A 20051-nucleotide genomic window follows, 5' to 3' on the forward strand; every position below is an offset into this window, starting at 1 on the left:
TGCCAAACTCGCTTTCTTCCTAAGACGAGAATCTATCGAACCTATGGGTCTCCTTTGCTCTCTAGCAGAACCCATGTTTGTGACACCATTATGCCACCTTGTGGCGTCACCATGCCACCATCCATAGCGGTGGCGCCATGCCCAGCTCTTCTGGGTGGCACCATGTCCTTTTGAGGGGACATCAATCCTTGCAGTCATGTTTGTAGCAGGTATATGTGATCTCGTCACTTTTAGGGGATCAAGATGAGACATAGTGGGGACATACCACAACAATTCATGTCTTTCCTGTTGAACGTTGACGTTCTAATCTCCCCCTAACGACGGGAAGACTGTCTCATCAAAGTGATAATCCGCAAATCTAGCGATAAAGAGATCATTTGTAAAGGGTTCTACATAGCAGACTTATAGTTTGAGATTTATATATATCCAACACAAATATATATGCATTCGTTGCTAATGACCTATTTTTATGCGTTGTGGCGGCGCGATTGGCACATAAATCACGCGCTCAAATATGCGTAGGTACAAGATATTAGACTCTCACCCAATCACTCTATAACTCAAATAAATATGAGTGGTGGTGGGTCATAGAGGAATTAGCATAGCTTCATGCGGTATTGCATAACCCCAAGTGGAAATATTGGTGCGCATTACCAATATCCAGGTTACCATCGTAGTCGTTTTAATGGAGGCTTTCCTCGAGATCATGTAGGTGTGTATATGAGAATGTGACACTTGATATCAATCCTCAATGATATGCAATAGTCATTGAAAATCTTCGATGGACACTCTCTAGCATTATCAAGTCGAATTGACTTAATAGGATGATCTTGGTAGTGAGCCCGTAGTCATATGATCTAGGCGAGGAGTTTATCATAAGCAGCATTACTAGTAGATGATAGCGCGATCAACCAACACCATAAAACATCTAAACGGTCTGCAAATTAGTTGAATCGATCCACAAAATCCCCTTGGATTCTTTGTAAGAATGGAATTATTTTCTTATGTCCTTTGTATAGGATGGTCTCAATCCTAATTTAGCTAAAGAGAAGGCTTTGCAGAACTAAAGATGGGCTTTAGAAGCAACCAATGAAGATTTTGGTTGACCACAAAGTCACAATTGATTTGAGAAGTGCATAGAGGAGTCAAGGAAGCAACTTTGGCTTCAAAGCCATGCTTGGGCTGCAAAGGATAGGCGGTGCTAGCGTTAGCTAGCCGGTGGTGCACTACGGCAGCGCCCCAAGGTGCGGCGGCGGTGCCTTGCTCCCCTTGAATCAATTTTTTATTTTTACTTCTCTTCATTCTGAAGAAAGAATGTTCATTTTTAATATACGGATCATCATGTCACGACTTAGGTGTCCCAAATGGTTATGCCAAAGCCTATATATGTCGGAATCCCAAAGATCATCTCTTATAACATTGTTGGATTCAATTACTCGAATAGTGGTTACATATAACACAATAGAGCGACACTTAAGTTTCTCTAATACTCATTTTCGTCTGTAGTCATTAGAGGTGATGTAAAAGAACTCTTGTCCATTCTCACAATGTGTTTCCACATGAAAACCATTGGCTCTTATATCTTTAAAATAATAAAGTTCTAATTAAGGTATTGTGATGACCTAGATTTTTGTTATTTAATTCTTGTAATTAATAAATGGACTAGTTGTATGAGTTTTTGGTGTTGTGTTTTATTCGTATGTTATTTTGTGAAGTGAAATTATTTTCGGACGAAATTTTATTCGAAATGTTTTATTTAGGGGGTACGAAGTTTTACTTTTTGTACGTTGGGTTTCTCTGAAAACTTCCTCACTAAAGTCATAGAGCGCGTCGTTACAAGTTCGTGAATATGTGGAAAGTAAAAATCGGAGTCGGTATGAGAAAGTTATGGCTATCGGAAGTTTCTTTCATTTTTGGAAATCCCTATAAATAGAAATTTCTGTTTTGGGATTTCATTTATTGGTATTTTTGGAAACTTTCCAAACCGGAAGGCTAGCTTCGCTCTGTTCTCTCTCCTCAAACACGTCCGACTCGACCCGGACCCTCTTTTCTGACTCGGCTGGCGTTTCTTTTTTCAGCTTCTCCAATCTCAGACGGCGACGGGGCTTCAAACTGACTTGTTGAGCTCGCGGAAGCCTGCTTTGTCAATCCTTGGTGGTGAGTTTAAGCGGTTTTCACCGGAGAAGCATCAACTCACTGTGAACAGTAAACTCCGGCTTGTGACGGTGATCTAGCCCGAGTTGGGTTTTGCTCCAGGTATTAAAGTTGCTCTATTTGGTATTCTTGACATTTTAGACAGTTGGATTGTGGTGGTTTTAAGATTGGCCTGCAATGCATGGCGGTGTACGTATCACTACCTGTGGCGGTGCTCCGGCCATGTTAGGGATAGTTTCTGGTTATATATACGATCTACTCGTCGATACGAACATTTCGATATATAATATGTAATTTTTGGAGATCGTATGATTATGTTAGGATTTTTACGGTTTCGATCGTCTCAGTTTTCGATCTGTGACGATCAGGCCGTCTGATCGACTTGTAGTTTTGTTGTATTAACCGTAGAAGTATTTCGGAGACTTCGAGTAGTCTCGGATAAAGTTTTGCCCCGATTAACGTTACTTTCGGATTTTTGAATCAATTTGGGAGATTCGAAATTAAATTGTTTCGTGATTTGTGTACCGATTTGGGACCCTATTTTCCTTAGGTACTTGACAGAGCGCGTTATGTAAGTAACTAGTTGTGTGAAGACGCAGCATGAATATCGAGGTGAGTAATTTCACAATGTTCATTTACGAACGAAGTTTACCTTTATCATTTTGAGAGTTATTTATTTAACTGCAAACTATAGTTTGTATTAATGGCATTACTGAGTGAATGACTACGTGTATTTATATATATATATATATATATATATATATTTACGTGAAATATATATATTCTTGTGAGTGTGATGTGTGATGATACAATAACAAAATTGTGTTCATACTATTGTTTGAATGTAACTTTTCAGGAAACAATATAGTGGAAAAAAGTGTTTTCTATTATTTGAAAAGTGTTGAGTTAAATGTGACATTTTTAAGTCAAGCATGACTTATTTTAAATGTATTGGTCTTTGTACCAGGAGTCACAAATAGTGAGCAGGGAAAGAAAAATCTTTTATTAGATTTATGTAACATTTTAAAGTCGGGAGCGACTTATTAAATTGTTTGGTTCGAAGAGCAGATAGGTCTGAAATCATAAATCACATATGGTGACTGTCACAGATGGTGACAAGGCATGTAATCGGGAATCACGCCTTTGGCCGGGTGATTGGTTACAATCAGTTAGAGCTCTAATCTATCTGCCATTATAGTTTATGGAACGGTTGAGGTTGCTTGTAACTCATAAGTAGTTAAATGAGAGTCTCGAGAGTATTCTTTCTTTTATTGTCTAGGTGAGACTTGATTTGTCATATTGTTTTGTTGAGTTATCAAATAATATGTTCTGTCACAGTGGTGATTTGTGTTGTCCATTCCGTGGAAAGGACATGGATTGTTGGAAGGAATCATGGTTGAGTTGTTTTCTTAAGTAGTTGGTGTGAGTTGATTGATTGATGTTCTTGAGTTACTCATACAAGCTTTCATAAGCTACCGAGTTTGCTATGTAGCAACCCGGTGCACTATTCGATGGTGTAGGGGTTAATCCTGCAGGTCTGGGTAGTTTGTGGCTGAAGCTGAGGTAACTTGTTAGCAGCAATGTGGGTAGGAAGTAAATTTTGTTGGCTTTGCCATTGTTATAAGAGAAAATTAGAAAGAAAAAAAAACCCAAAAAATGAAGCTCTTTTTAGGAAAAACTCATTTCTATATTTTCTTTTAATCTACACCCATTCACATAATTAAACCTTCCTTATAGGTTTTAAGTCTATAATTATGATTTTTCACGTTTTTTTAGTTTGACTATTTTACCCTTCGGATTGAATAGGTAAAATATTCCTCAAACATAGTTGTTGACTTTTTAGTAAAATATTCATTTCACCTCATTTACTAGAAATGAAATAGAATAATCCAACACCCTTGTCATTAACTTTCACTTGCTAATTTTGGTATTTCTATATGAACCATAGGTATAACTGTATAATTTTTCCTACCGTACAGGTGTTAAATATCATGTGAATTTTAACATAAGCAAATAATTTAAGTACCTATCATTTAGGAGTTCACAATTTGTACCTATCAATCAGGAAATAACTTAGGTAGAATGAACCATAGGTAAAATTGCATAATTTTGTCTATCATTCAGGTGTTAAACATCGTGTTGGATTTTAACATAAACAAATGATTTAGGTACTTATCATTCAGGAAGTTCACAATTTGTACCTAAATCATTCAGAGAGTGACTTAGGCACATATAATTCCATCTTTTGAATGTGGAGATTACATAACCTCCAACCTAGGTATTGATTTCAATTGCTGGAATCCAAAGTTGATTAATTCTGGGCGATGTCTTTGCGCAACCGTTTCAAGAGTTGCATCTGCAGAAAGTTTGGGGATGGTGGCAGCTTAAGTAATTCTTTACAACAATGGGTTTTAATATTTATCCTATTTGATAGTTTATTTATTTATTTAGATAAACTTAATTAATAGGTTTGGGTGTATATTAAAACAATCTTATAGATGAGTTTAATCTAAAAGGTGTGTGTGTGAATTTGGATGTAGAATCAAATTCCCCTTGTTATGACTTCTGCTATGTAGTAAGCTCTGCATTTACATTTTATTTTGTTGTGACAATTGAATTCGTAACTTGTGTAATATATGACTATGCGGAGCTAGTCTGTATTGACATAGTACGTTCAGGTCATCAGCATGTAATTGGTTTAAAAGGAAAAAGTTTTCTAGGTATTTTGTATTGATGACTAAATATTCACGCATGTATAATTATGAGATTATATATATATATATATATATTTTTTTTTTTTAATTATGTTTAAAGATCGAGGCGTGATAGGTATGTCCAAGACATTAAATAAAAGAATCGACATTTTATTAATAGCCAATGATTACATCAAAGTTTCTTGACCAAGATCTAATCCAAAACAATAAAATCAAATTTAGACAAATAGTAATTACTCAATACTTTCGGTAACTCCAATTAAACATGACCAGGAAATTAAGAAGAGATGTCGGTAGAGCAAAGCTCGCTTAAGTACCACTTATCTCAACTAGTTTCCTAGACATCATACTTAATCGGATGAGCCTAGTTGTGAAAGAGTTAAAACAATTGTCATTTACTGATTTAAGGCACAATTACCATTACATAATTCTTGGAAAAATACAGGCTACACTAATTAAAATATGCGGTATTTGATTTTCATCGCCAGATTTAAAGTCTTCTTTAACTCGATGAATTGATCACCGTTGATCAAATAATTCATAAAACACCATGAAGAGGATATTCTCTTGATTGAGGTGTATTGACATAATTTATATGGTCCTTAGGACCAATGGCGTTGGAATAGTATTACCATGACCAGAAGTGGCGCCATAGTGTCCAACCCATGTACCCTCAATGTCATGACTCTTGTGGTCATGCATTCGCCAACTTTGGCGATTACCTTCTTGAGCAGATTGATCATATGAATCATATCGTCCATGGTGGCTTCTTCGATCTAGCTATCGAACGGTACTCATGGTAGCCAACTCGAGGCCTACCATATACTCTATTCACAAATTCATGGTTGTGCCTTTCAACACATGTCATAGCTCCAATTAGCTGATGAAAATTTGTGATATGTCCTTTGTTGACTAAGGTTCGAAAGAATTCAAAGAACCTTAACTCAGTGACGGAGAAGGTAGTTAGGGTTTTCTCAATCAATTTTTCTTCTGTGATAGTTCTTCCATAGGCATGCATCAATGACTTGATGCAGAGATCGAGCTTCCGAACAATATTCCATAACTCTGTCAAAGTTAGAGAAGCAGAGATTATTCCATCGTTCTTCTAAGTTCGAAAGATTGTGAATGTTGCTAAAGCATTCACGAAGTGCTACTCAAAAAGTTTTCTAGCACTATCTTCATTCATGTACTCAAACTGGAGTGTCATATCCATGTGGCGTTTCATCAGGGCAAGTGCTCTGGAATTATTTATCCCAGCTTGAGGGTCTAGAGCGGCGGTTCCTTTAGAATAGTGTTCTTGGATTGTAGGCAATAAGGTGAAGCTCAACAATATGAGCGCACATGAAATATTCCGTGCCCGTAGAATCCAATGGAGTAAAATCGAGCTCGTTTAAGTTTGAAATAGATGAAGGTATCAATTGAAGCTCAGAGATCTAGTTTTATCGTAATCAATGCATATACGCAATGATGTTCTAGAATTTTTTAATCATTAGATCTACATTTTTCACCGAATTTAACGTTCCAAACATACAAAATATCACATACTCAACTGTTATGGAACATGGTAAAATTTTCTTGAAGAATATTCCCACTATATAGCCAAATTCTGGGGGACACTGTTCGTGGCTTTAAGAGACAGACAAACAGAAATGTGTGGAGCAGCTTAGAGCCACAGAGTTAGAAAATAGTACTGTTGTTTTGGACAAACAAAAACGGGTCGATACCGGGTTTGGCTTGGGTTGCTTTCGGGTACTGGTTTGGTTGTACGTATAATTATTCATCTGCAGTCGAACAAGATGCCAAACTCCAATCTCCCACTGAATCTGATGGATCACCGCAAATCTCATTCACCACTCATTATCACCATAATTTTGGTGTGTTTTTATTCAATTATTAAGTGGGTCATCTCTTGTGCTCTTATCGGAAGAAAGACCAAGCAAGAAAGGACAGAAGTTTAAACCAGAAGGAAACACAAATTTAAAGAAAGAGGCCAAGAAAGTGGAAACTAAACTTAATAGACATGCCCATGCCATGATTTAACAAACCGAACCATACATTATGGTGTCTGTTCCGAGTGCGTTCGCTATTACTTATTTACTTTTGTTTTGAAGGTTTAAGAAACTAATGATTACTTTGTATGTATCCTGAGGTTCTTTCGAATCTATCATTTCCCACTCTTCTTCTAAAGTAATAAATAGGGCCTTCCAAGTACATAAAATGGTATTATTAATTCGATTGGACCGATTTAATCTAATTTTATGTAATTCAAGAAATGGAGCAATAGAGCGTTTCTCTGCTACGGGATGAATAATGAGCTAGTTGTGGTTTTCTCCTATTTTTATTAGGTCTATTGCTGCATTATTTTTTTCTATCACATTGCCAGTGCTATTATACATGTACGGTTGGATCTTCAATAATTTACTTCTTTATCAGAATTTTTTAAATAAAAAAAAAGGTTCTGAAAAAAGAAAAACCGACCATAAATTGATGAGTGCCCAAACATGCAGTCTGTCTGCATGTGAAAAATATCCACCACCATCCTTGTTAGTTATTATTTAATCATAGATCAAAGATCCATTTATCTAAACTATTCAATCATTTATCTCATACAAACTGCCATTGAGCATGTGGGTTGGAATAATACACAAGCTAAATTAACTAATGAGTTAACTTAAAATTAAAGAAAAGAGGAGAAGAGAATAAGCTAGGAATAAGATAGAAGGGGGATGCATTTCACATTTCACTGCATGAACTCTACATTATAAGAAGTGTTCAGACCATGTCAGACATAACAGTGCATTTTGAGTTTCTATAACAATATTTTTTAATCTTTAGGGTTTGCTAAGAGTCCAATGAAGGTAAGGTAAACCTTGACTTGGTTTTATAATCTTCTGTTTCTTACATTGTTGGCAACATGACCGTCTCGTTTTGCAAGAAAAGAACACATTTTGCAAAGAAGATATATCATGTGCATTGTTAATGGCATTACTAATTTAATGCTGCCTTGAGAATTGGAGACTACAAGTTGCATGATAACATTATAAACTAACCGAAAAATTGAAGCAAAATTCGAAGAATATGATGTTCTAAGAATAATCATTGAATGATTAAATTTTATATTCTTTTTTAACATGAGCAAAAGTAAAAAGCATTAAATTCAAGGAGTCGTGCCCAATTTCAGTTTAAAATTATTCATATACTCTACTAAGAGTTTTTTAATCCATTTTACTCAATTTAAACATGAATGACAATGTTACTCTCTCTCTCTCTCTCTCTCTCTCTCTCTCTCTCTCTCTCTCTCTCTCTCTCTCTCTCTCTCTCTCTCTCTCTCTCTCTCTCTCTCTCTCTCTCTCTCGCAGATCTAAAGCCACCATAACCACACGCTCCCGCCCCCACGACAACCAGCTCACCTACACCAGTGGCGAGACCAAGATCCTCGCCGTTGTACGCACCATCAAGTTCCCCACCCTCATCTCCAGGGTCTCCGCCCTCTCCGACAGTGACGTGTCGTTCAAGTACTAGCTCCCTGGGGAAGACCTCGACTCCTTGATCTCCGTCACCAACTCGACTCAACTCATCTTCAACCTCACCGAACAGTACCAGGACCTGACCGACGCCCTCCAGAACCTCGACTTCGACGGCAAGATGATGTAGGCAAACGGCAAGTCGTTCATCGTCTCGGACTTCGGGCTCAACCGCTCACGCAGGCTCACACTCGACAACGATGGCAACCTCCGCATTTACAACAACAGGCGACGAAGTTCCTGGATTGGTGGATGCGGTCGGTGTCCGGGTGACTGACTTGCAGGAGGGTGGAAAGGGGGTTGGGTTGGGTCAGCCTTGTTGGACCTTGGGCCTTGACTTTCCTTTAGGGCCACTCTAGACTGTTGCCTCTTTTTTTTTTTCAGATAAATCCCCACTATTTTCTGTTGGTTCCAGTCTATTTTGTCCTACTTTGGTAGCTTTCCCTTTATTTTGGTCTAGTTTGTCTAATCTATTCTAGCTGAAGTTCTTCTATGAGTCTTTTTAGAGGTGTTATCTATATTTCTACTACAATTGGGAGGCAATAATATGATTATTGGGAGGCAATAATAAGATTATTGGAAAGCAATAATAAGATTACTGAGGGGCAATAATAAAATTATTTATTTGGATAAACCTCCGAAAGCTTACAAAATTCAAAACATTTTCATTTTTCACTAATTATTGATCCCTAATAAACTTGTTATTGGGGAGCAATAATATGATTACTGGGTATTATTGGGGGGTAATAAAATCAGACGCCGGAATCCGGTCATCTGTCCGGTAGCCGGATTCAGGATTCCGGTAGCCGGAGTCCCCGACCGGCCACTGGTCACCAGAGTCCGGCAAGGTCTCCGATGACTTCTCTCACTAAGTGACAAAGAAGGAAAGGGCAAAATTGTCCCAAAAATAAATAAATAAAAAATATAAAAAATACTTAATTGGGTATTAGGGAAATAATCTCTTAGAGTGTTTGGGTAAGTGGGCAATTTTTAAGCTAAAAATAGATAAATGATCATTTCCCCTATAATTTATGGACCAACAACAAACCATACCCGACTCTCACTTTAGTTCAAGGTATGATTTGCAAGTACATGAGCTATCCTGTTTGCCTCATGTGAAGTATGAAGCAATTTCAAATCTATATTCATGCTCATAATTTATCTGACTTCCTCTATAAGAAGACCCAAACTAGACAAATCAATTATAAGAGATTCATGTTGAAACTAGGTCAAGACAGATTAGCAACTCAAAACAGTTGAAATATCCTCAATTTAGGTGAAGTTTGGACAAACCGAAATTTATGAAACATCATAACTAAATATTTAAGTGAAAATAACAATGTCCTAGTTTTTTCTCAAAAAAAAAAAAAAAAAACAATGTCCTAGTTTATTCAAAACAAAAAAATCCTAGTATAAAATTACTCTATAAGAACTTTTATCTATCTCTTGCATGTTCTAGAATGGGTGATAAACCGATTTTTTTAAAAATCATTACATTTACTTTTTTTTCCATTGAATTTAGGGATAATGACCATTTACACAATTTTAGGTAAAAATTGCCCACTTACCAAAACACTCTAAGAGATTGTCCATTTACCCAAACATTCTAAGAGATCATTTTCCTAATACCCAATTAATTATTTTTTTATTTCTTTTTATTTATTTTAGGACATTTTTACCCTCCTTTTTTGTCACTTAGAGAGAGAAGTCATCGGAGACCTTACCGGACTCCAACGATCGGCGTCCGGAATCCTGCGACCGGTCACCGGAATCCCTAATCCGGCTACCGGACTGGTGACCGAATTCCAGCATCTGATTTTATTGCCCCCTAATACTACCCATTAATCATATTATTTCCCTCCAATAAACATATTATTGCCCCCCAATAATTATATTATTACCTGCTAATAATCATATTATTGTCCCCCAATAACCATATTATTGCCTCCTAATAATCATATTATTACCCCAATAATCATATTATTAACCTCCAATAGGCCCTAAACAGGAGAGCCCTGAAATCTGAATCCCCTTTCTCTTCTCTCTCTTTGAGAAATTTAGTCGAACGCCTAGTGGGCACTATTTCTATAGAGATACAAAAGCGAAGCGAAGAAGGAGAGAGAGAGAAAGAGAGGTGCAATGTCTCTGCGGCAGAGCACAAGAACCGAGATGAGGAAGAAATCGTACAAGTCAGGGGTGGACGCCGACGTTCCTATCCGACCCGAATTCCCACATCGGGACCAGCGCCCCCAGGAGCTTCCAGCTCGAGCAGCAGCGACTGGGACGATGGGCTCAAGGTCGGCGAAGATTGCACCTGGACATGCTTGCTAGCACTGATCTCGGAGAAGAAGATGGTGGGCTTTGAGGGTGGGCTCGAGGTCGGCGAAGATTACGCCTGAGACATGCTTGCCGGCACCAATCTCGGAGAAGAAGGTATTGAAGGCGTCGTCGCTCGGCATCTAGTCGTCTGGCTGGGGGGGGGGGGGGGGGGGGGGGGAGAGAGAGAGATAGAGATTAAAATGAGGCTAATTATGTCAGTAGATGTTAGATTGGGTAAATGAGATTAAAAAACTCTTAGTGGAGTAAGTGGACAATTTTTAAGTTAAAATTAGGTAAGTGGTCATTATCCCTAAAATCAACTTTCCCACAAATTCATGTGTTATCTTCAATTTTATATCGAGTACAAGTTTTAATGCGGATCCATTAATCATGGTAGCTCAATTTCTACACAGACCATGGATGATCGGATTAGATTACTAATTAGTTCTAAACAATACAATGCAAGTTGCAATATGGTTGGGTTTAGGGTATATGAACATATAACAGACACTGCTGCACTAGATTTGGCTGTCTCTCTCTCTATCTGTGCCTTAGCACAACATGTGGGAATCACATACCCTATGAAATGGATAATTAGGCCTGTGGACCTGTGGTCATGTTACTCATGTATTTCTTTTCTCCCATTAAGTAGAAGGAAGCTAGGGCAGGAATAATTTGCAGAAGCATTGGGTTGGGGGGTACTGAATGAATGAATGAGTGGGAGTCAGGATTCACAATGTCCCTGGGGAAGAAGGGAACCAATGGGAGCTGGAAGTGTTAGGGTTGAGAGTGAAAATGCATGTGACAGACTGACAGGCCTTAAATGGATCAAAAGAAATAAGCCAATTGCAGACATGGATATAGGGCATTAATGCATCCAACAAGAACATTGGAAGGTGGTAGTGTAAGAGTAAAGGCTCGTATATGTTATGTGATGACATCGTTAGTTTGGCTCCACTGTTATATCGGAGGATTTTTTTCTTCATGGGTAAGATGAAGAAGTGAAAATGACAAACACTTGCTCTTATATACATATCAACCTTCTTAAGGTGAATTGTTTTTTTTTTTTTTTTTTACTCATAATCTCATATACTTTTCAAGAAAAACATAAAACAAACCTTAAGTTATTATAAAAATCTCAGGTGTGAGATAAATAATTTAGTGTGAGTTTTCACATTTACACTTTCCAACCTATATCAAGTCACATAATCACATATCATTATTGTCATTGTTGAGTCAGTGAACTCTAAATATCTACACTTTGATGAAATGCAAGCTCTCACACATCATCCAATTTAGTTATCTAGGTCAAAGATATTAGGATCTTTTTAAATCGGAATCTAATCACAATTTATTTCGAGTATAGCCCCTCTTCACCTATTGCTTTTACTTGAACAGCCACTCTGACTATGCAGCTTACTCCACCTTAAATAAAGTTTGCGTCTTACTCTTACCATTGACTATGATCCCAATTATTCTACCACCGACGAATAAGTAATGATTACAAATGTATGAAAACAACGATATTGTGCTCACCTTACTATTAAGTTGAGATCGACTTTGTACTCACATTCAACACTAACTTACTATCAAGATGACACCACAGTAATCTATTTGGATTTCATTTCAAACGTTCTAAATACGTTTCCGTCCTTAACTTGTCAAAGCCACACAATTTGAACAAAACAGACCAAATATTGTCCACAATTAGGTGAAGGATGACTGTGATGATGAGATGGGGTACTCTCTGTCTCGGTGAAAAGGCAACGTTGTAACTTATGTGACGCTCATTGAAAGAGAAAGAAGAGTAAGATGGGCAATATATGTGATTATGCAAATCCCATAATATACGTCACATTCAGAAAAGTAAAGGGATTCACGTGTTGAGGGTCTCTCCCCTCTCCCTCCCTCCAACTCTAAGGCTTGTGGGAGCGTGCGCCATGTGCTTTGGTGCAGTCGGCGACCTTCAATGAAGATAAGAAAAAAAAAAAGAGTGATTAACTGAGTGAGTGATGTTCCTCTATTCTAATAGTACCCCATCTCACGGATCTTGCCCCTTCTCTCTCTTCACCCTCCCACTATATAATCAAATCCTCTGCATCATCTTTTACAGCAAAAGCTGAATAAGGCTCAGAGAGAAGCTGTGAGGCTCTTCTGCAACACAAAACATTCATACAATACAATACAATACCAGTTCAAAAGCATCATCCTTATCCATGGCTTCCTGGAAGAAAACCATCACAACCCCATTCAGGAAAGCTTGCAAGGTCTTCAACCAGCAGCCAAGTACCAGAGACCAGAAGAAGCCTCAGCTTCAAGGTATAGATACATGTCTATCATCATATATTGTATATCTTCATGGTAGATATATATGTGTGTGTGTATATATATAGATTCACTGAGTCATTGAGTAATTGTATTCCATTGATATTATGTGGAACAGGGAATGAGAATAGTGTGACTGCTCTGCATGGTGAAGTGATGGCTTGTGGCTATGAAGATGTTCAGGTCATGTGGTCTATTCTGGACAAGTCCAACTCCTCAGCCTGCAACATCACTTCTTAACATAAATGGCAGCTAAGCTATTACCCAGTTTAGCCTAATATCTATCTAGCTACCCCAAAAAGAAAATTACTCAAAAAAAAAAAAAAAATCCACTTCAGCAATTGGGTGCCGATTGGGTCATCATGGTTTTGCTTGCATATCATACTGGTATGCGTGCAAATGTTACTTGTAGATAGTGATTTGTGTTGGGATGATGATCTTGTGCTTCAAAAAGTGTGGCGGCAAGAAGAAGAAACCCAACTGAGGAAAAGAGAGCACACAAAATTAAAGAAGGGTTTTGTGAGGAGTGATTGCGAAATTTCCCCCATTGCCTGGAAGTTTTTTAGATTGTAATTGTCGAAAAATAGGGAATCCCTGTGATTAAATGAAAGATTACAGTGAGATTGTTAATGGAAATTTAGAAGGATTGTTTTAACTCATCTGCCCCTTTTTATTTTCTTGTTTCTCCTTATCTCCTTATCTCTCTCTCTGTCTTCTATCTGGTCCTCGAGTGATTTCTTTTACCACCATATCATTGGTTAGCAAGCTAATACTATATATATATATATATATATATATATATATATATATATATATATATATATATATATCCCTCTGATGGTTGTAACCATATTCCATTGGAATGAACAGATGGAAAGCTTCTGTATTAACAGGGCAAATCAAACAAGGTCCTAATCTATAAACAAATCACAAAGCTCCCAACCACTTTTTTAAGCTGTTTAATGAACCTTCGACACATAACTTTCCTAATAAATATGATGTGCTTCATCTAGCTGCTAGAGAACCAATCATTCATAAGTTAGTCTAATTTATGAAAATTTCACATCAACTCACAATGACAAAACATGTAAACATGGTACAAATTGCAGATTGTTTGAGTGGAGAGACATGTCTAAATGACTTATAAGGTTTGCAAATTTTTCCTTTCATCCTTTCCTGCAATGTACCTCTTCTTCTTCTTTTCTTCCCGATACCCACTAAATTATATGAAAATCAAGATGCGCAACACTTTGCGATTCTTTTATGAGAACACATCAGTTTTGCAATTTAAATCCAATGAATCGACTTGCAAAGACTAACCGTAGACAAGATACTGCATTGTGTACCACATGATTACTACAGACTAGGTTTTACTTGTACACGTAGATCACACCTTTCGTCTCGAAGATTCAAATTCAATAGTACAAAGTTTATGCAGGTCCATGATGGTTTAATATGCTTTGATGCAGGATTGCAGGGGATTTTGAAGATCGGGTTTCTTTGAAGTTTTGGATAACAAGTAAGATGGTGGAGAGAATAATTAAAAGATTATGAAGATGAGTCATGTATGAAGAGATGAGTCATGAAGCCTTTTCACAAAACCATTTGTCATGCAATCGCACTATAACGAAACATTTTTTTAAAGCAAACAGCAGAGTACATCTATAACTTGTCCAAAGCAAACAATGGAGCTATAACAATAATGCAGCTGGGATCTATTTATTAAAAGTACATGGAGTACAGAATACCGTCCTCCAAGTTGTGAAGTCACAACATTTGATCCCTTGTTGGAACCAATCACTCACAGTCGGTGCCTTTTTACGAGGTCACAGAAATTGACTCAAATTTGCAAAGATTTATTTATAGGTTCAATTTCAGAAGTCAAAGCAAGGAAAACAGAGTTATGGGAAGGCTCCATGGCCCATATCCATGCATGATTAGGATTTGGATTGTCACCACCTTCAACACTGGTCCAGACTATCAATGATGTCCTTATTGTAAGTGGTCAAATGAAGATGATATGAAAAGAATCCAAGATTGGAAATGAATGAACAATAGGAAAAGCGCGTGCCTTTTTATGGAGATCAATTCAGAATGTGCAATATACTGGTAAGGATACAGTTGCAATGCTGGGAGATAATCTACCTCATACACAATTCCAGGGATATTTAATTCCAAGGAAACTTGGCAGACCTTGTATAGTGAACTAAAAGACCCAGACTTGGTATCAAATCACAGCGAAATTTAACAGCTCAAAGGAGCGAGTGCCTTTTTTGGAGTTAAACTTTAAAAAGTGCACTTTACTGGAAAGGATACAGTTACATATGTCGGGAAATAATCCATCTTATGCCCGATTCTACAGGATATTTTCTACCAAGGACACTTTGCAGGCCTTTAACAATGAATTAGAAGAACTAGACTTGGTATCAAAAGACTGCGAATTTTCACTACTCAGAATTCACTCCTAGCTAGTCGATTACAGTGCCGTATTTCAATATTCAGGAAATTCTGACTTCAGGCTAGTAAACATGCCCTATACAACTATTTAATTTCCCTCACAGCTATCTCTTTGTTTAGCAAACCTCAACAGAGCAAGGGTAATTTTATTAATTGACAAAAATAGTACAGATAGTACACATAGTAGGGGAGCATAAACCTCACCCATATAAAGAAGAGAAAATCACTAAAAATACAAAAAGGGGGTGGGAATAGGCAACTTATCCACTTGGGAAAGAAAAAATTAACTAAAAGTACAAACAAGAGAGGGGGGGAACATAAAACCTTACCCCTCACAGCTTTTTCAGTTCACCGAGCGTTCCTTTCTTCTTTTGCTTCAAGGGCATCAACTTCTTCACTAGATAGAAGATCAACAATGGGTTCATACACATCCCACTCCTTTCTTTTCCTGATACATTTGGGAGCAAAGAGAACAATTATCAGTAAATCTTTGTTAATTGCCTAATTCTTATCTAAAAGTGAAAGTGTTAAACATAAGCAACTGAATCAAATATAAGAATCAAATGGATATGATTTATAATTGAAAATCTGGCGGGGAAAAACACGTTAGAGACTAAATGGGCAAAGTGTCGTAAGGTTGATTTAGCAATTAAACTCAACCCTGCACTGTCATTCCACTCAGGATGATTTTGAAGAGGCATGTAGGAATTGAATGTCTATTATGTATCTTCCTAGGTTTAAATAGCCATGCCGAACAAAGTACTCACCATGGTTTTTTCACTAGCTATGAAGACTAAACTCTTAAGTATGACCATAAAGGTTTTGCTTTTTCCAGTGTTATGGGGATTTCTATACTCACGTGATGCAATAATTTATTTTTGGATTAAAATGAATAACAAATTTGGAGGTTCAGAATACAGTCCCACTGCCTTTTGTCAAGTATTTTCTTCCTTGAAGTGGATCAATTCATACAAATAAGCTGTACGACGAAAGTCTGTAATGCCATGAAGATTATTGTAATTGTATATGATGTATCGATACATTAATGTACTGAAGTATTTTCCTTGTATATATATCATGCTAATATATCTTTCAACCCTCCGTTCCAGATATTTTGGTCATATTATATCCCAATCAAAAAAAAAAATTGCATAATCATTTCATATATTTATGAAAGACATAAAATGTTAGTTCAAGAAAGAGACAGTAGCTTCAATAGTCTAGCAGCTTTAGCTAGCCCAGGAAGATCTAACGGCAAAAGAGAAGTACACAAAGTACATTGTTGTGGTCTTCCAAAAGCCTTTAGACAGGTATCTGTATCTTAATGAAGAAATTAAATTTGCAACTAGAAGCGCAAGCTTATGGAATGGAATGAAAAGGGTATTTTAAATGTAACTAGCACAGGACCCACATAAAAACTCAAAAGAACGGACAAAAATAGCGTATTTTCAGTTTCATTAACAACATAGATGTGGAACTTTCCGACTTCACAAGCAAAGAAAATTTTAAAACTTAGTGGAGTGAGATGACATACCGAATGACAGTAGATCTGTGACCAAATGACTTGACCAGGTCCAATCCAGTACTACTTGCTTTACTGAGAAAGAGATAATAAAAATGTACCATCACGTAAGTATTACAGTGTATATTCCCTCTTAATGACCTAAATGAATTGTGTGCAACAGCCAGGAGGAGGCAAGAAAGTGTGTTTTTAAAAAACAAAACAAAAAAGTCATCACAAGCACCTGAGTGGAGTATGATCACTCCCTCGGCGCCCTTTCTTGCTTAGTCTGCTTTCTCTTGCTGAAGCTACATTTTGGACTGCAATCTACAATATGAAATACAAAATGCCCACAGTAACTGAACAAAGACTAAAATACTCATTAAATTAATCGCAAATACATTGTACCTCATGTGAGGTACAAAAGAAGCAACAAAATCTAACCTCATACAGCTGTTCTCTAATTGCAAAAGCAATTGCAGGCTGCAATAAGAGAATTACTTCTTTTAGCACACTGAAAAGGTGATCAAGGTTCCAATTTTGACACAAACCAAAAGAAGATATAGAATTGCATTTGTTAAACAAGAATGATATAGAATGCAATGACTTACACCAACTTCAGGGTCATGAACACCTAAATCTGCACACAAGGTTTTAGCAAACTCCTCGGGATCACTTTCAAAGTTGTTCAAGTCCTGAAATCCACCAAAACATATATGAAACTCAAGCTAACACATGAGGTACACTAATGCTATGATGAAACAAGAAACTGCTGAAGCTTTACCCATAAAAACTGGTCCCTAATGAGAGTATGGTTTACACGGAGATCAAGCTGAGAATTAAAAAAAAAAAAAAAAAACCATCAGAATTTTTCAACAAACCCCAAAAACCGTTGAAAAATAGCAACTTTCCAATGCAGTAACCATGCTACATAATCTAAAATACGAAAAGGGTGACCTTAATCGGAACAATCCTCTCGCCGGTGTACATATCTTGGCCTTGGAATGATCGAAAAATATCAACTTGGCTCTGATACCACATAACATAGTTATAATCCAGCCATTATTACCACTACAAACATAAACGGGACAATTTCCCAGAGTTGAATTCAATTCCAAACCTGAATGGAATTAACAATGGCTCTCTCGTAATTCGAAGACAGTTTCAAGTCTCTAACTGTTACTTTCGCAAACTTGGCAATCTCTCCATCAGGGTCTGTCATCAATCACCATAAACTCAAAAACTTCCCAAACCCAAAATTTGAAAAAGCACAAAGAGAAAGAGTGAAACTTTTACCAGATGGGTTCCAAGTGAAGGCGTCTTTGAACCTCTGGCCTTCGACTTCGAAATCGACGCGAATTGGGACCAAATTCTGGGAAGTCGGCCTGCGAATTGGGACTGAATTTTGACCAAGAATTCGTGGGGACCAAAACGAAGAAAGATGGGAGAAGAAGAAGCTTACATTCTGAACTTCTTGACAGAGCCTTTGGGAGCGTGGCCTTTCATGGTGGGGTTGGCTTCTCCCTCCTTTGGAGCAAGTTTGAATTTTTGTTTGGGTGACTCAAATTTCGGAGCTTCTTCTTCCTACGAATTGGGGGTTTGGCGCTTTATGCCCGACCCGATTGCTTCTTTTGTTTCAGAACTCTCACCAATGCTCTATTTATTATGGGGTTTCGGGTTCGAGTTTTATTCTTGGATTTTGAGTCGGTTTTGGCTGCCCTCATTGATTTGGATCGGGCCTCAAAATCATGGATTTAATTAAAGTAGTTTTGTAGAAAATACAATTTTTTTTTTTTAAACAATATTACAAATTTATCTGTTGGCCATGAAGTGGGTTTGTCAAAGGGAATGTAGATGGTACTTTTTTTTTTTTTTTTTGGCAGGTTGGAATTATTCTTTGTGATTAGAAGAGGGATTTTGTTCTAGCGTTATCTTTTTCAAGCATGTTGAGATTGTTGCAATCTTGTCTGCTCTTAAATTGACATATGAGTGAGTCACTCTTCTATCTTGTTGGAATCTGATGCCAAATCAGCTTGAGGGGGAAAACCTTGTTTGGTTCCGAATGGGCATCTATGAAATCTCATGTTATTTATGGATGTTTCTTGACATTATATACCTAGATATTGTACTCATATAGCACATCAACTAGCTACACACGGTCTAGATGTAGTAATGAACATTAAATTTTGTAACTAAGTTTTAGTTTTGTAGGGTTTCATATATAATGTGTTTTGACTTCTTAGTTGATTTTTCATGTTTGTTTTAAGTTGAAATTTATTTATGATTGGTCTTATCCAAATTTAGATTGGTAGAAGCGATATCCAACCCATTCACAAATCTACAACCCAACACTCACCCACTCTTTGCTATTGGCTATCTACATCTCTCCCTCCCTAGCTAGATGGTGACTTGTTGAGAAGGAGATAGAGTAAGAATCTGAATTTAACAAATAAAGCAAATAAAGAAAACACAAAGAGGAAAAAAAGAGTATGAATTGTAATTATAGGACTTTAGTGAAGTGTCAAGTTCACTTCCCAAAAAGAAAATGTCCATAAAAGGTTCCTATTCCTATAGAGGTCGGATTACCTAAAAGTGACACTCACCAATATACATTGATGAGAATGCAAAACTTGGTAGCTAAACCTTCTAAACTTGTGGTCATGCAAAAGTTTTAGTCAATAGGAAAAATAGCAGTGCGCCATTTTCCATTTTTGCACCAATCACAACTTTAGCGGTTGGGTTACGTACTAAGATTCCTCCTTTTTCAGCACGTACTAATCAAAATGGCCTGCCAAAATTACAAGAAATAACAACTATGCTCTTCCAAGTTTACATATATATGATGAAGAACCAGCTATTCATCTTGCCTTTAAGACACCACCACCCCCACGTTTCAAGAAATTGGGTGATCAAATTTAATGGATATTCATTCAGTCCTCAACATTATTATTGCAGATCAAGTAATATATGATCAATGCTTTTGTCCAAGTTCGAATGGAAACCCTTTTGGATGGTGTGCACGTCTAAAGCTCCCATGGGAGAAAAGAAAACACGTGT

The 20051-nt window shown here is 37.1% G+C and overlaps 2 protein-coding genes across 2 annotated transcripts; one reads left to right on the forward strand and one right to left on the reverse strand.

Moving 5' to 3' along the window:
• The first annotated feature begins 12646 nt into the window (after window positions 1-12646).
• Window positions 12647-13691, forward strand: LOC112199853. Its single transcript, XM_024340826.2, has 2 exons — window positions 12647-13030; window positions 13155-13691. Exons 1-2 carry the CDS (start codon window positions 12928-12930, stop codon window positions 13274-13276), a joined length of 225 nt encoding a protein of 74 aa, XP_024196594.1. The 5' UTR covers window positions 12647-12927; the 3' UTR covers window positions 13277-13691.
• A 1934-nt stretch (window positions 13692-15625) lies between these two features.
• LOC112196040 (chromatin structure-remodeling complex protein BSH) lies at window positions 15626-18680 on the reverse strand. Its single transcript, XM_024336311.2, has 10 exons — window positions 18457-18680; window positions 18291-18379; window positions 18115-18209; window positions 17952-18023; window positions 17779-17826; window positions 17606-17689; window positions 17439-17477; window positions 17239-17321; window positions 17028-17090; window positions 15626-15941 (listed from the first exon to the last, which is right to left on the reverse strand). The coding sequence occupies exons 1-10, from the start codon at window positions 18498-18500 to the stop codon at window positions 15842-15844; spliced, it is 717 nt and encodes a 238-aa protein (XP_024192079.1). The 5' UTR covers window positions 18501-18680; the 3' UTR covers window positions 15626-15841.
• Between the last annotated feature and the right edge of the window lie 1371 nt (window positions 18681-20051).

The sequence above is a fragment of the Rosa chinensis genome, chromosome 4, assembly GCF_002994745.2.
Source record: "Rosa chinensis cultivar Old Blush chromosome 4, RchiOBHm-V2, whole genome shotgun sequence".
Classification (NCBI taxonomy): domain Eukaryota; kingdom Viridiplantae; phylum Streptophyta; class Magnoliopsida; order Rosales; family Rosaceae; genus Rosa; species Rosa chinensis.

Bases quoted from the DNA above. Each gene is read 5' to 3' on its own strand.
- LOC112199853 (XM_024340826.2), top strand. From the start codon at position 12,928: ATGGCTTCCTGGAAGAAAACCATCACAACCCCATTCAGGAAAGCTTGC. The intron at 13,031-13,154 runs GTATAGATACAT...TATGTGGAACAG, and splicing joins GAAGAAGCCTCAGCTTCAAG to GGAATGAGAATAGTGTGACT.
- LOC112196040 (XM_024336311.2), bottom strand. From the start codon at position 18,500: ATGAAAGGCCACGCTCCCAAAGGCTCTGTCAAGAAGTTCAGAAT. The intron at 18,210-18,290 runs GTAAAAGTTTCA...GATTGATGACAG, and splicing joins CTTCACTTGGAACCCATCTG to ACCCTGATGGAGAGATTGCC. The intron at 17,091-17,238 runs GTGCTTGTGATG...TCTCTTTCTCAG, and splicing joins AGTGATCATACTCCACTCAG to TAAAGCAAGTAGTACTGGAT.